The sequence below is a fragment of the Camellia sinensis genome, chromosome 10, assembly GCF_055761805.1.
Source record: "Camellia sinensis isolate YWXY chromosome 10, ASM5576180v1, whole genome shotgun sequence".
NCBI lineage: Eukaryota > Viridiplantae > Streptophyta > Magnoliopsida > Ericales > Theaceae > Camellia > Camellia sinensis.
Window position 1 is genome coordinate 12,120,387 of NC_138970.1, and position 16,921 is coordinate 12,137,307.

General features: G+C 39.7%; 2 protein-coding genes across 2 annotated transcripts; both read right to left on the reverse strand.

The window, feature by feature from the left end:
- Window positions 1-3,208: 3,208 nt before the first annotated feature.
- Window positions 3,209-3,859, reverse strand: LOC114257576 (disease resistance protein RGA2). Its single transcript, XM_082889788.1, has one exon. It carries the CDS (start codon window positions 3,857-3,859, stop codon window positions 3,209-3,211), a length of 651 nt encoding a protein of 216 aa, XP_082745914.1.
- Window positions 3,860-3,919: 60 nt separating this feature from the next.
- Window positions 3,920-14,296, reverse strand: LOC145800148 (putative disease resistance protein RGA1). The gene is made up of 6 exons (XM_082889789.1): window positions 13,399-14,296; window positions 7,696-7,896; window positions 7,258-7,586; window positions 6,433-6,466; window positions 5,153-5,280; window positions 3,920-4,354 (listed from the first exon to the last, which is right to left on the reverse strand). Exons 1-6 carry the CDS (start codon window positions 14,294-14,296, stop codon window positions 3,920-3,922), a joined length of 2,025 nt encoding a protein of 674 aa, XP_082745915.1.
- Between the last annotated feature and the right edge of the window lie 2,625 nt (window positions 14,297-16,921).

The following is a 16,921-nucleotide window of genomic DNA, read 5'->3' on the forward strand; positions in this document are numbered from 1 at the left end:
TTCATTGAATTATACACTCATTAGTGGAATTTCACGGGGGTTTAATAGCATATAAAGCAAATAACATGAATGAGACATTAACTTAACAAGTCTACATTCAGGCACTCATTTCTTCATAACCAATTTCGTACCCCCCCATTTTTGGAGAGCTATTTTTATGACTCGAACTTGTGTTGCCAGAGACAATAATGGCACGTCTTATTGTTGGGCCAACCCGCCCCTTGCACAAAAAAATAAATAATAGTTTCTTTTCTTCCCCACTCGTATTGAAGAATCAACTCCAGCACATGCAACAAGAGTACATTTACTGACTTCACCTCGCTGTGCTTCTGCTGAATTCCAATTGTAGCTGCAATTGCTAGAGTGAAAAGGAAAAGGAAAAAGAAAAAAGAAAAAAAAAGAGCTCAATATGAGTAAGTTAAAAAAAAAAACTTGTAATCAACTTAAAATTGTAATGTGTTTTTCATGCAATAGTTCTCACACTTTTAATGGAAGCGATCTATCTTTTGAGGAGAGTAATAGAAAAGTATGGAGAAAAGAAAAGAGACATTCATATGATATTTATCGACCTTGAGAAAGCATATAATAGAGTGCCCTGGGATGTAATATGGTGGGTGTTAGAGAAGAAATGGGTGACAAAAGGTTACATTGATGTGATTAGGGACATGTATGAAGGGCTGGTGATCACTATTAGATCGCCTATTGGAGAGACAAATGGACTTCCCATCATTGTAGGGTTACATCAAGCTTCTACCTTAAGTCCTTATCTTTTTTCTTTAGTTTTAGATGAGTTGACGAGAAATATTCAGAATGACGTGCCATGGTGTATGCTTTTTGCAGACGATATCATGCTAGTGGATGAGACTAGAGAAGGAGTAAACACAAAGTTGGAGATTTAGTGAAAAACTCTTGAATCTAAAGGATTCCGGATAAGCAGAACTAAGACAGAGTATATGGAGTGTAAATTTAGTGACAGTAACAATGAAAGGAGAGGAGAAGTGAAGATTGAGAACCGAGAATTGCCTAAAAGTGAACATTTTCGTTATTTAGGGTCGATTATCACAATAGCGGGGGAGATTGATGCGGATGTGGCCCATAGGATTAAGGCGGAATGGTATAAGTAGAGAAGTACGTCTGGAGAAGTACGTCTGGGGTACTGTGCGATAAATGAATACCCACTAGACTAAAAGTAAGTTTTATAGTACAGCTATTAGACCAGCGATGTTGTATGGGACGGAGTGTTTGGCAACCAAAAAATAACATGTATGGATGAGTGTGGCTGAGATGAGGATGCTAAGGTGAATGTGTGACAAGATTAGACAAGACAGAATTACGAATGAGTGTATTTGGGAATGGGTAGGAGTAGCATCGATAGAAGATAAGTTGTGAGAGAATTGATTGAGATGGTTTGGTCATATTCAACGGAGACCAACAGAGGCAGTAGTGAAGAGATGCGATGCTGTAACGGTAGATGGAAGTGTTACGGGAAGGAGTAGGCCTAGATTAACATTAGCTAGCGTTGTAAATAGAGATATGGATCTACTTAATTTGACTAACGAAATGGCCTTTGATAGGGCCGCGTGGAGAATAAGGATTTATGTAGCTGACTTCATTTGATGGGACTTAAGACTTGATTTGGTTTGGTTTGGTTTGGTTTTTTTGTAAACAGAAAACAGGAAAATGATGAAGTTATCAAATGATAATGTTTAAAAATATATCAAACCATATTAGCTTAAATTATATTAAATATGAAATAAGAAGATTGTAAATCTGTCATACGAATGGAAGACAGACTTTGGAATATTTTTCCTTACCTAATAATGAGTGGAGGTGATCTTGGTTTTGTTGAGATATATTTCAGGGACATGAGCTATCATATGCTAGTCCTCCCCTATTTCAGGCTGGCACCTTCTAATCAACTTATTGTTGCAGTCGACGATGTGCAGTACTTTTAGTGCATTGAGGTGGTCAAAACCCTATGGCAACAATGACAATTTAGGACATTCTAAAATCTCGAGCTTTTGGAGTGATGTCAAGTTCTCTGGCCAATAGGGTAATTTCACAAGGTTGGGGCAGCACACAATGCAAAAGTTGCTAGTAGCAGGGCCATAAAGCCACTGGGGCAAGGCCTTCAACTTTGACAATTCTCCCATCACCACTGTTTGAATTCTAAGGCCCTGAATGCCTCTCACCTTTGACACGTCAAACTCTTCACAATCATTAATCATCAGGTTCTGTAACTTGGTTAGATTTCCTATGCTGCTTGGAAGAGATGCTAGGCACGGGTAACTGTTAATGACTAATGTTCGAAGGGCAGTGAGGTTCTGAATTTCATCAGGCAGCGAAGCAAGATTAACACAACCGGTGATCCACAGAGGCCAAAGAGAGGTCAAGCATTCTATTCCTTTCTCTTGGAAAGAATTTTTGTTGTGTGGTTATATACAAATGCCTGAAGCTTACCAAGTTCCCTAGATATTTGGGTAACCGTTTAAGTTCCTTGCAATGTGAAAGTCGCAAGTTCTACGACTTCAGCAGCTTGCAAATGGATTTAGGAAGCATTTAGATTCTTTGATTCCTACTGAGGTTTCAAGTAACCGATTGAACGTGGCAGCACCTCAAAACATGAATCTGTGAAATCAATCATGCGCAATAACAAGAACCTTGAGATGGATTCATCAACTAAGCAATCGCGAATGCACCATGTCCCATCTCATGGAAAGAAAATGGTCCTCAATTTCTCGAGTTTAAGTACATGTTCCGGTAATTCTTTCCCTGATAAATAATCACAACCAAGAAATGAAACGTGTCGAACCATGCTAGATATTTCTTGGTTATGGAACTTCATTGTTATGCACTCAGTTTGTGCCATGGATTGTGCCAGGTCATGCATAAGGTTGTGCATTGTAAAGGTTATGTGTAATGGGCCATTTTCTTCAACCTCTTGAAAGAATGATCTTGAACGTAACTCATCAAAATACTGATCCCCAACATCTTCCAACTCTTGATTGTGTGTTGACTGAATGAGTCCATGTGCCATCCACAACTGAATCAATTCATCCTTGTAAACGTACTAACCAGTCAGAAAAATTGAACAGAATGCAAAGCATTGTCTCAAGTAAGATGGCAATTTATCATAGCTCAATCTCAACGTTGGCATGATATCATCCTGCTTCTGATCTTCCAGTTTCCAAATTTCACTATCTCTCATCTACAACCAATCACGCTCATTAGTTTTATCGCACAATTTCCTTGCAAATGTCCTTGCAGCCAATGGAACTCCTTTACACTTGTTCACAATTTTCTCCCCAATTTTCAGGAGGTTCGGATGCTTCCTCTCTTCCCCTGGTGGAAAAGCCCATTTCACAAATAACACGAAGCAGTCATTCCATGAAAGTCCAGCTAAATCATACCGGTGATTACCTCCCATAATCGAAGCAACATAGTTGCTCCTTGTAGTGACAATGATTTTGCTTCCACTGGCACCATCCATCAACAAACTATTGAACTCAATCCACTTTGGATGGTCAGCATTCCAAACATCAGCCAAGACGAGCAAAAATTCCCTACCATACAAAGTACTTCGAAGCATGGACTGCAATTGTTCAATGCCTAATTTTCTACAACATTTAGAAGTTAAATATGTGATAATCTCTCTGGTTAGGATCTCTATATCCAAGTCTGCGGACACACAGGCCCACATTTTCAGGTGAAAATGCTGCTGCTCAACCTTGTCATCATTGTACACTAACTTGGCAAGTGTGGTCTTCCCCAGACCCCCAATTCCAACTATGGGAATAACATAAACGTGCTCATGATGACGATGAACACGATGATCATTTGATGAATTGTAAATTAACATGTCAATAATTTTTTCTTTGTCATCGTTTCTTCCAATCACATCTTCTCCGTGAATGAATGATTAGGTTATCTCCCTCTCTCTTGGCACAACATTTCTATCTACAAAGCGCTCGGTGAGATGAAATTGATCTTTAATAGCAGCAATTTTCTCCAAATGCTTATTGAAGTCCTTGAGTTTATGTCCAAATGGGAAGCGGAATTTAAGCGAATGAGGACTAGGAAGAAAGTCGCGTACCTTTCTGGTTACTAGGCTATGATGATTTACGAATTGCTGTTGCAGCTGGTCAATCTCAAATTCATCTAAGAGATCATCAGCATCGGTGAAAGCATCTTTAAGCTTGCCAAGCCAATTGCAGAGCTCACGGTTCTTTGCCTGCTGTTCCTCGGCATCTAACAACACTGCTCCGATGGTGGATAGTTTGTTCTGAAGCTCCAAGAGTTCATTTTCGACGGCCCTCAACAACCCAATTTCTTGGAGGAAAATGAGGCCTATTTTCTGCAAAATTGTATCAGCAATGTTAAACAGAAAAGTTTCTGCCATTTTTTATTTTTCTGAGGAGGAAAGAAAAAGGAGTGGTTCCCAAATTGTGATCAATGAAAGGCTGTTTTAAGAGAGAATGATATGAGAACCAGTCTTCTGTTGTGTTTTCGGAGCAAGTATTGTAGGAAATGCAATGTTGCCCAGTCTGTTCATAGACTTTGAAGCATTCAAGTCAACTTTGCTAGGTCTCTCTCTCTCTCTCAAGTAGACATTTCAACTACATGTATTCAGGAAATTTGGTGCAAGTATGGATTAATTATTCCAACCTCCCCCTCAGATTAGTGCACATCATTTTTTCCATTAAAATATTAACTTCCGAATAAAAGTGAATTGTTCGGATATAAGTCCATTGATATCCGAATGTCACAAATGGAGTGAATTAAGACAAAATGTGGGACTAATAGAAGCTCTAGTGAATCTATTTACACACCACACTTTGTTTCAATATACACCATTTGTGCCGTTTGGATATTGGCTTCCAAATAAAATACAAATGTTTGGGTATCTACTTCCGAACAAAATACAAATGTTTGGATATGAACTATAGAATGAGATTTTTGTTCAAACAATTGGTTGATGTTCAGAAGTTGATATTCAAACATTTTGATGTTGTTCGAAAGTTGATATCTGAATGGCACAAATGGTGTGTACTGAAATAAAATATGGTGTCGGAATAGAATTGCCCTAGAAACTCCCACTTAACTCCATTGAAAGGACTAATTTGACAAAAATACCCTCAATTTTTTTTCTCACCTCCTCCTGCCCAAAAACAGCCCATCCCCAACTTGGAAAACCATAGCTTAACCCACGCCCTCCCCCCTTTTTCCATCTCCTCCACCCTACCCACCACTGCTGCAGGGCTGCAAACAAGTCGAGTTGATCTAAATAAATTAACCAACTTTAAATTATGTTCAAATTTAGCTTATTTACATAACAAATCAATCTTGAACACACTTTTAATGAGCCAAACATGAGTCCAGCTCAAATATCTTGTTTCTTTATAGTATATACATAAGAAAATATAATCTGGTAATATTATACTTCTAACTTTTCAAGATTGACAACTCATGTAAAGAGTTGGAAATTGATAAATTATACAAAGAGTTGGAGGCTATTGGTCTTGGTTGCAACTTTTAAGTCTCTGTTTTATTAGAATAAAAAAATTGTGGAAAGTAAAAATGAAAGAAAGTGAAGTATAAGTAATGAAATGAAAAAGGAAATATGTTTTCTTGCAAACATCTTAATAGGATGAAAATTTTGCAAGACAAATTAGGGCTCTGTTCAAGTGTCCAAGAGCTCTTGGAGCAAGCTTTTGATCTATTTTTCGTTTGGAGAAATAGAAGTACAGCAAAATCCAACCACACCCCCCCCCAAAAAAAAAAAGGGAAAAAAGGACCAATAGCAAAAAGTCATCCATATTTAGGGGAATAAACCTCAAGACCTTGACAATTGAGAAAATAATACCACTAATCAAGTGAATGTTACTAAAGGATATGAACATCAGCCGGGCAGTTACCAACTACCAGGGATAATTTCCACATTGATAGAACCATACATTTCCATGACCAAGTTTCCCAAATGGGAATCACATGTTTGCATACAAATGTAAAGAACTAGTAGTTGACAAATTCGAAACACATTCAACAGGTTAATTAGTGTAAATTAGTTAAGTTAAATAGGCAAAGATGGACAATCCAGAGTTGTTAGGAACAGTTACTAAAACAGTAGTTATATATGACAATAATGATGACAAACACAATGTTTCAGAAAAGTATTCCACAAGAACACTACATAGAGATAACATACCCAACAACACAACATTAATGCAGAAAACTGAATGCAACCAAACCATTTAAGGTCAAGACTCAAAACACTCTAATTGAAAACTCCCTATTGAAATCTGCAACTATGGTCAAGGTCTTCTGATGGAGATGACAGCTCCCTCCTTCCCTTACTGAAAAAATTTATATGTTACTAACACAAGTCAGTCCCTTGTATACAAGCCATTCATCAGTTGATTTTCCATTGAACACCTGTGACTCCATGCTTTGCGATTATCCTAGTGACCTGAAATTAGAAATTTGATACACATTACATGTACTTAGACAGTGTGAAGAAGGAAGCAAGCAAAAGAAACAACTAATGTTACATAGAACAAAAATATAAAGAAATAGTTTGAAGCCATAGACGCACCTGGGAAAGTTACAAAACTTCAAAAACTGGTAGCCTTCAATTTATTGAAGCCTCCTCAGGCCTCTAAAGTCCTCCCACTCTGTCAAGTTAAGATTTGGACAATTACTGATCTCGAGATTCTCCAACTTAGCTAGGTTCTTCATGGTACTTGGCAAACATGTCAAATTGGGACACGCTGAAATCATCAGTGTTCTAAGTGCAGCAAGGAGTTGCATCCCTTCAGGCAAAGATGTAAGGTTTCCACATCCCGTAATACAAAAGGATTTGAGAGAGGTCAAGCGTTGGATTTCTTTCTCTGGCAAACAACTCTGTTGTGTGGTTGAGTACAAATGTCTGAGACTGATCAAGTTGCCTATGTTTTTAGGCAACTCTCGGATTTTAATACAATACCAAATTCGCAAAGTTTCCGAATGGTACAGTTTGCAAATGGCATTAGGGAGTGTATCAATATTTGCATTCCCACTAAGGTCTAAAAATCTCAAATGCTTCAAATTACCAATCGAATGTGGCAATACTTGAAAACATGAGTTGCTCAAATCAAGCACATGTAGATACTTGAAGTTTGAGATACACCTGTCAACAAAACCTGTGTCATTGGCTCCCACTCCTTGAAATGACAAAAAAATAGTTCATAGATTCACTAGTTCGAACAATGACTTTGTGACCTCTTCTTCCCTTGAACAATTAGAATCACGAAATGGTACATGCTTGACCTTCTCAGAAATCGATCCAAAACCATAATTTGCAGTACTTGAACATTCTTCATTTGCCATCAATACTGCATGATCATGAACAATCTCTGGCATTCTACATGTATTTAATAAATTGCCATGCTGTTCAATCTTTTCTAAGAAAAATATGGAACACAATTGATTCAAATATTCATCACCAACATCTTCCAACTCATGATTTAGGCCAGACGATTGAATGAACCCCTGCGCCATCCACAACTGTTTCAACTTATCAATTTCGATTTCATGGTTTTTCGGAAAAACTGAACAATATATGAAACAACGTTTAGCTCAATCTTAACACAGCCAAAATGTCGTCTGTCTTTTGCACCAATTCCCACAGTTGTTTTTCTTTGACATGCAACCAATCACTTTCATCAGTCTTCATAAATAGATAGTTGCCTAAAGTCTTTGCTGCAAGAGGATGACCGTGGCACTTTTTCACAATTTCCTTCCCAATTTCTGAGAGATTTACATGTTGTTTCCCAACTTTTTCGTGACCTGCCCATTTCAAAAGCAATTCATGGCAATCTTCATTGGAAAGACTCTGCAAATTGTACGTAGGAATGGTGCCTGTTAGTATATTATTGTATATTAGTGATGTTAGTATATTAGTGTTAGTATCTTTAGTATATTATTGTACATCTAGTAGTGTTAGTCATAATTGTTAGTGTATCATTATGTCTAGCTTTCATAATGAGTGTTCCCCCTTTACTTTATGCTTTCAGTGCTAATTGGCACCCTATGTATCTTTTCCTCTCTATAAAAGAGAGTGTACATCTCCTTGTAAGATACACAATAACTGAATAATTTAGTGTCTCTTTCTCTCTCTCTCTCTATCCTCTATCACTCTCTCAAATTATTGTTTCATGGTATCACAGCCCAGTGTTACATTTCTGGCAATTTTCGATTTTGGTGTTTAGTCCCGTACACAGTGGCATACATCAAACCGCTCGGAATTTCCTCACGATTCCAACGGCACCAAGCCCGTTCTCAGAACACCCTCCACGCGCCCACACGCGCCGCCTTTGTCTTCTGCGCGTCACCACCTCCGCCACCACTCTCACACGCGCCCGCATGCGCCATCTGTTGCTACTTACTTCCGCCACGCGCCCCCACGCGCCCACACAACCGCGGCTGACGTCAGCCCTGCCACTCCCGTACGCCGCACCTGCTACTGTGCGCCTTTCGTGCTCCGCTTCACTACAATGCACCCGCGTGCGCCAAAACGGCTACCGTGCGCCGCGCCTGCGCCTGTCCGCTACCGTGCGCCGCCGCCTTCCTGCTAACGTGCTCCTCCCTGCACTCTGCTAACGTGCGCCGCTGACATCATTGCTGACATCATCTCTGTCTAGCATACCTTTCCTGGCTATTTTCGACCTTCCGGACTCACTGGTACACTCTGTTTTACCTAATTTTGCTCCTACAGGTCTATTCCTATTGCTTTAACCCTACTCAACTAGTATTATGGATCGTCCTGATGCCTCCCATCCCATTTCCGTTATTTTGAATGGTTCAAACTATGTTTTGTGGGCCCAAGCCATGTCTTCCTTCCTCAAAGGCAAGAAGCTCTGGCGAATTGTCACCGGGGATGTGACTAAACCGGTAAAAGACAGTGTCACTACTGAAACTACTGCTCATACTGCTACATATGAAGACCGACTTGAGGAATGGGACAGTAAGAATTACCAAATCATTACCTGGTTTCGTAATACCTCTATTACCTCTATCAGTCTTTAGTTTGGTCGCTTTCAGCTTGACTCTGTAAATACTCTTGCAAAAGACATATGGAATTTTTTGAAAGAACGATACCAGACTACTGGTCTTGCCCATCAATATCAACTTCAGAACCAACTTCATCGCATGCGCCAAGAATCCACTCAGTCCATTAATGACTTCCTTTCTCAAATGTACTCTGTTTGGGATCAGCTTGCTCTTTCAGAACCAACTTGGCATAACCCCGAAGATGCTGTTTTATTTACTATCTATCGCAACCAGCAAAGATTGGTGCACTTTCTCATGGCTCTTACTTCCTCTTTTGAGCCCGTACGTGCCTCTCTGCTTCATCGCCATCCATTGCCCACTCTTGAACAAGCAATTTCTGAGTTGCTATCAGAGGAGACTCGTCTTGGTACACTTCAAACTCATAATGTGGACTCTGTTCTTGCCACTCCTCCGTCCCGGCCATCATTTACCCAGCGAACCACTGCTTGCCTCTATTGTCAGAATCGGGGCCTTCCTTCAACCCATCTCCTGGTCAACTGCCCCGTCAGATCCTGCCGCTACTGCAACAAACTTGGTCCTGGTCATCTGCAACAGGATTGTTTTCGCAATCCTTCCCGATCATCCTCCAATAGCCACTCCTCTCGCGGTGGCTCTTCCCGGGGAAGCTTTCATCATTCCGGGAATCAGTCTCATCACACTGCTACTGCTGCTTCCGGGAATCAGTCTCATCACACTGCTGCTGCTGCTTCCAGGAATCAGTCTCCTCACACTGATGCTTCTGCCTCTGCGGGGTTCTCTGAGTCACCTGCTCCATCTACCCCTCGCTTTTCTCCGACGGATGTAGAGGCCATGCTCAAACAACTTCTCTCCCCTTCTGGTACATCTCCTCCTACTGCTTTGTCTGTAATCCCAAGTAACTCTTCTTGGTATTTTGACTCTGCTTGTTGTAATCATATGACCTCCAGTTCTACTATCTTTTCTTCTTCCTCCTCATCTCCTCCTTTTCCCTCCATTCATACTGCTGATGGTTCCCTCATGTCTGTCGGTCATGTTGGTACTGTTTGCACCTCTTCTTTATCTATACCTTAAGTTTATTATATCCCTGCTCTCACCTTAAACCTTATTTTCATTGGTCAATTATGTGAACTTGGTCTAACTGTCACATTTTCTGTTACTGATTGTTTGGTACAGGACCCTCAGACGGGGTAGACTATTGGGATCGGCCGTAAGCGTGGACGTCTCTATGAACTCATTCACCTTCATGTTCCTACCTCTCCTCAGATCGCTGCTCCTACATCTACTTCCTCATTATCTCCCTTTCATCTTTGGTATTGTCGCTTAGGGCATATTTCTGTTAATCGCTTAAAGTCTTTGGTTTCTAGTGGACAGTTGGGTCATGTAATTCCCGATCATTTCGATTGTATACCCTGTCAACTTGCCAAACAACCTGCTTTATCATTTAATAAAAGTACTTCTGTTTCCCTTGTACCTTTTGATCTTATACATTTGGATATTTGGGGACCCTCCCCTACTACTACTATGGGGGGATCCCGCTATTTTGTTATTTTTATTGATGATTTTTCACGATTTACTTGGCTTTTTCTCATGAAACATCGGTCTGAACTTAAACACATTTATTATAGATTTGCCCAAATGGTCCACACCAATTCTCCAAAGCCATCAAAATTTTTCGCTCTGACAATGCTATGGAATATCGGGATTCAGATTTCCTTTCCTTTCTTCAGCATCATGGTACACTGCCTCATCGTTCTTGTGCTGGCACGTCCCAGCAAAATGGCCGCGCTGAACGGAAACATAGGCATATCCTTGACACTACTCGTGCTCTCCTTCTCTCTTCTTCCTGTCCTGAAAACTTTTGGGGGGAAGCTGCCCTCACTGCTGTTTACACTATCAATTGTGCTCCTACCCCTGTCATCCATAATCAAACTCCCTTTGAACGTCTGCATGGCACTCCCCCTCCTTACGCCAATCTCCGGGTTTTTGGCTCTGCCTGCTTTGTTCTTCTTCAATCTCATGAACACACCAAACTTGAACCTCGTTCTCGTCTTTGTTGCTTTCTTGGGTATGGAATTGAACATAAAGGCTTTCGCTGTTGGGATCCTCTCTCTAAACGTCTTCGTATCTCTCGCCATGTCGTTTTCTGGGAACACCAAATGTTTTCCTCGCTCTCCTCCTTTCACTTACCCGCACTTTCCACTACTGTACTGTTTACTAATCTTTCCATCGATCTTTTCTCTGCTGATTTTGATACAGGTTCCTCATTCATCGAAACGCCCTTGCTCACTCCTGATCCCGTCCAGCCTGCTCCCTCTGAAGGTCTACCTCTTATTGTCACACCTCCTTCTCCACCGGTTCTTCCTCCCACCGATCCTCCTACGGGTCGACCACGCCGGGTAACTCAACCTCCTCTCTATCTTCATGATTATATTGTTGGATCTGCTGCCTTCTCTACTTATGAACCTACCTCTTATCGTGAGGCTTGTACTAATCCTCTTTGGCAGCAAGCTATGACTGATGAACTCCAGGCCTTGGACAAAGCTCATACTTGGGATCTTGTTGATCTTCCTCCTGGCAAGACTGCAATTGGCTGCAAATGGGTTTACAAAATCAAAACACATTCTGATGGCTCTATTGAACGCTACAAAGCTCGTCTTGTTGCCAAGGGTTTCAACCAGGAATATGGTATTGATTATGAGGAGACATTCTCTCTTGTTGCTCGGCTTACCTCTGTTCGCAGTTTACTTGCTGTTGCTGCTGCTCGCCACTGGGGGCTCTTTCAGATGGATGTCAAAAATGCTTTCCTCAATGGTCATTTTCTTGAGGAGGTCTACATGCAACCTCCACCTGGGTCCACTTTTCAACCTCATCAGGTTTGCAAACTACAGCGTGCTCTCTATGGCCTCAAGCAGGCGCCTCGTGCTTGGTTTGCTACGTTCAGTTCTATCATTCATGACTTCGGGTTCACCTCTAGCTCCTATGACTCTGCTCTTTTTATACGGTCTACTTCTCATGGTACCACTCTTCTTCTACTATATGTGGATGATATGATTATCACTGGTAATGATGAAGCTGGTATTCTCCACCTCAAACAGTTTCTCCACCGACAATTTGAGATGAAGGACATTGGTACTCTTAACTACTTCTTTGAAGTCTCTCATGATTCTACTGGTTCCTATTTGTCCCAGGCCAAATATACATCCGATCTTCGGGCTCGTGCTGGTCTTACTGATTGCAAAACTACCTCTACTCCAGTTGATCCTCAGATTCGTCTCACTCCTCTCGATGGGACTCTTCTCTCTGATGCTACTCTTTATCGCCAGCTCGTCGGCAGTCTTGCCTATCTCACAGTAACTCGTCCTGACATTGCCTATGCTGTTCACATTGTCAGTCAATACATGTCGGCTCCCTGCACTCCCCACTATACTGCTCTACTCCGCATCCTTCGCTACCTCAAAGGCACTCTGTTCCATGGCCTTCACTTTTCTGCTTCCTCCTCTCTTGAACTGCGTGCCTTTTCCGATGCTGATTAGGCTGGAGATCCTACGGATCGACGCTCTACCACGGGTTTCTACTTCTTCTTAGGGGATTCTCTTCTTGCTTGGCGTAGCAAAAAACAATCCCTCACTACCCGCTCTAGCACCGAAGCTGAATACCGAGCTCTTGCTGATACTACTCAGGAACTTCTCTAGCTTCGCTGGCTCCTTGCTGATATGGGTGTTTCTTCTTCTGGTTCTACCCCTCTCTATTGTGACAATCAGAGTGCCATTCAGATTGCTCACAATGATGTTTTTCATGATCGCACCAAACATATTGAGATTGATTGTCATTTAATTCGCCAGCATTTTACCTGTGGTACTGTTCATCTTCTCCCTATTGCTTCAGTCGATCAACCCGCTGATATCTTCACTAAAGCTCATCCTCCTGGCCGCTTCCATGATCTTGTTTCCAAACTCAACTTGGTTGATGCTTTCCCTCCTTGAGTTTGCGGGGGGATGTTAGTATATTATTGTATATTAGTGATGTTAGTATATTAGTGTTAGTATCTTTAGTATATTATTGTACATCTAGTAGTGTTAGTCATAATTGTTAGTGTATCATTATGTCTATCTTTCATAATGAGTGTTCCCCCTTTACTTTATGCTTTCGGTGCTAATTGGCACCCTATGTATCTTTTCCTCTCTATAAAAGAGAGTGTACATCTCCTTGTAAGATACACAATAACTGAATAATTCAGTCTCTCTTTCTCTCTCTCTCTCTCTATCCTCTATCACTCTCTCAAATTATTAGTTGAAGCGACTGACTTATTACGTGTAGTCACTACAATCTTACTTCTGTTGCCACCGCCTCTCAAGAATTTGAAGAACTTAACCCAATCTCGGTTATCACAACTGCATACATCATCCAAGACAAGCAAAAATCTCTTACCATGCAATTTTTCTTGAAGGAGCTTCTTTAAGTCAGCACAAGGAGAATCAGTTATGCTTTGAACAATTTTCTTCATCACACGTGCAAAGTTAAAATCTTGTGATACCCTCACCCACAGCTTCAACTGTAAATGGTTGACTACATTTTTATTATGAAACGCCATTTTAGCGAGAGTTGTCTTACCCAGACCTCCAATGCCAACAATGCAGATGACAGAGATTTTGTCATGATTATTACCACTTGGGGCCGTTAAAAGTTGTAAAATCATTTGTCTATCCTTGTCCCTTCCAACGCAGTCCGAATCAGTTAAAAGGGAGGAGGCTGTCGTGCTGGCCGTGTCATGATTTTGAATATACTCCGTTGTGAAGGGATGTAATTTAGTTCTATCATCAGCGATCGTGTCTAATTTCTTTCTGATATTTTTTATTTTACTACGCATTTTAAATTGTAAAACAAATGGCTTTGAGTAACATGAAAAGAATTTGTGTACCTTTAATCCAATGCTCGTATCATCATTCCTCAACACTTGGCGAAACAAAATTTCATAGTGGAATTCATCGAGCACGTTGTCTGCTTCATAGAAAGCAGCTTGGAGTCTTTCCAACCATAAGCTCATGACAAGGTTGTTCCCTTGCGTCTTCTGCCCAGCATCTACGAGTACCGCATTGATGGTAGACAAGGTTCCTTCAAGTGTTTTCAACTCATCCTCAAGACCCCATGCCAAGCCAACTTCCTTTAGAGCAAGAGAGCCTATCTTCTCCACAACTTTACTTGCTAAGTGGAAAAGAATTGCTTCTGTCATGAGGGTTCTTGATGATCAAGAAGATCAAATATAAGATTGTATAGTTATTCTTATAGCAGAGAACTCACTCACTCAGCCTGCAAGACTCTTTTCACTCAGAAAACAATGGGTTTACAAACCCATAAAATATAATAAAAAAATCACCCTAAATTTTTATCGAAGCCTACGATTTAGAGCAAGGATCCTCTAAAGTGATTTTTCCCTAAAGTTTCCTAGAGTGCTACATTGTGTGGTTGAGATTTACTGGCAAGTCACATCAATTTTTCTGATGTGACTTGCCAGTAAATCTCAACCACACAATGTAGCACTCTAGGAAACTTTAGAGAAATTTCACTCTAGAGGATCCTTGGTGTACAATTCATACTATGGGCTCACAATACCTTCTTTAAATGTACACCGTTGATCTAATATTCTGAACAGCTTCTGATTTTGTTTTTATGATATAAAATTCATTCAGAACTTTCATACAATGTCACGCCCCAAGCTCCGTTACAACGCCACACACTCATTTAAGTGAGCATGCAAGGTTAAGAGTCCAACACATAACCAACAATGTAAAATACTCAAATTAAATCCTTAAATATCATAATGCTAAAAAACATACAAATAGATAATTCTTATCGTATGAAATTGTCCACCAAGTCCACTAATAATAATAATAATAATGATCCAAGTATTTAAATTATAGTCCTACTCTCGGCACTCCCACAAGTAAAAACCCCGCACAGCTCTACTCCTCGGAATCTGAAAAATAAAATAAGGGTAAGCTAGACAGCCTTGTAAATAACCAACCATCACTATTAGCTGGATCAAGTATACAAAAAAATAGTCGATAACCAATAAATATATTTTTTGCTGCCATTCAATAAATGAATAATTATTTTGTAAGATGGTTTCGTAGTTGAAAATAAACAGTGTAGCAATACATTTTAATTGAAAAGACAATGAGGTAATTCGATGAAATTTCGTTGTTCAGAATTGATGGTTCGATATTCAAATGGTTCGATGATGCAATTTACAAAACCCAAGTCTTTGTGACTACGGTCACTTAGCCCGTGACAAGGCCTAGAACCACACATAGGCCGGTGGTAAAGCCCCAAAAGAAACTAGTTTCTGTGCCAATAAATAACCCCCATTGACTAGGGTCCAAATCATAGTCAGACTAGAGTGATGTTTAAAATTCAAACAATACACAATTTTTAAATAAAACATTCGATATTTTCAGAATAAACGTTTAGTACAAGTTTCAAAATAGTTTCACCAAAAATTCAAATAATTTTCATAATAATATTCGATATTGTTTTATACTTGACCCATATTTTATTTTAAGAGAACATGAAGGCTATAAATAAATATTTATGATTTTAAACGATTCGATAGGAATAAAAGTTGAACCAACAGTGATAGAGGGTTACTTACCTCAAAAGCTTAGAAATAACACTCCAACACCAACTCCAAACACCCAGCTCCACCACTTCAATCACACAAACCTAATAAATAAAACCTCAAATAAATTAATATTTTTTACATGTTACATACACCCACAAAAGCCTCACTATATTAGATTAATGTATTGCTTTAATATCCCAGAGATCAAACCATTCAACCCAACTTTATAGCCAAACACACCCTTACCCATGATACAAAACTCCATTGTTTCTATTACCCACCCAAAGTTACACTTACACATTGCACCCAATTCTCAAAACCTAAGTAGGCACCTATACATCTTTCAAATCCCCTTAATGCATTGATTGTTAAATTCCTCAACATAAACTTAATAATTAACAGTAAAGACAGATTTTACCTTAACCAATGGGTGTCCCAAAATCACCAACGTGCTGCCTCCAATCCCCATTGTAGCCTCACTTGAACCTCTCTTCTCTTTTTCTTTTCTTTTTTCTTTTACCTTCTCAAACCCTAGCCGCCTATGGAGCAATTCACAGCCTCTGTTTTGTTTTGTTTGTTTTCCAAGACTTAAAGCCACAATAGGTGGGCTTATTAACCTAATTTCTCAAAGTTACAAAATTACCCATCTAAGTAATAGGAAATATAATGCCATCTCATAACTAATTCTTTGATATTAATAAATGACCCATATAAATTAATTTAATTACTAATCTATCCAATAAAATAATCCTACACACAACTTGGATTTTACATACAAAATACTCAATGTGATATGAACTTTTTATTTTAAAACAAACATTTTTGTTTATAGAAGGTGACATTGAATGGGAGGTAAGAAACACGAAAGATCCAATTACAAGAAAGCTCCAATTACTAGGGTATTTCCAGACCTAGAAATATTCAAGGTCAACCATATATTCTTCATTTTTAGTGCATTATCTAAAAAAAAACAGAAGCAATTGCGGCTTCGCCTAGGCGCCAGCCCAAGGGGGGTCCTATCCTATTAGTCGGAGTCGTCGTCTTGTCGTGTATATCTGTTGTGTCAAGGTTATCTCAATTCTAATTTAATTTGTTTACATTTTCATGTTATTATACCGTCAATTTCGATTGGTGTCCAGTTCGACTTAATGTTTTCTATTAAAAAATTTACTCTTAGTTAGAAATATTTGTTAGTATCGAAATCAAAATTTTTGCATGCAAGTTAAATTTCATGAA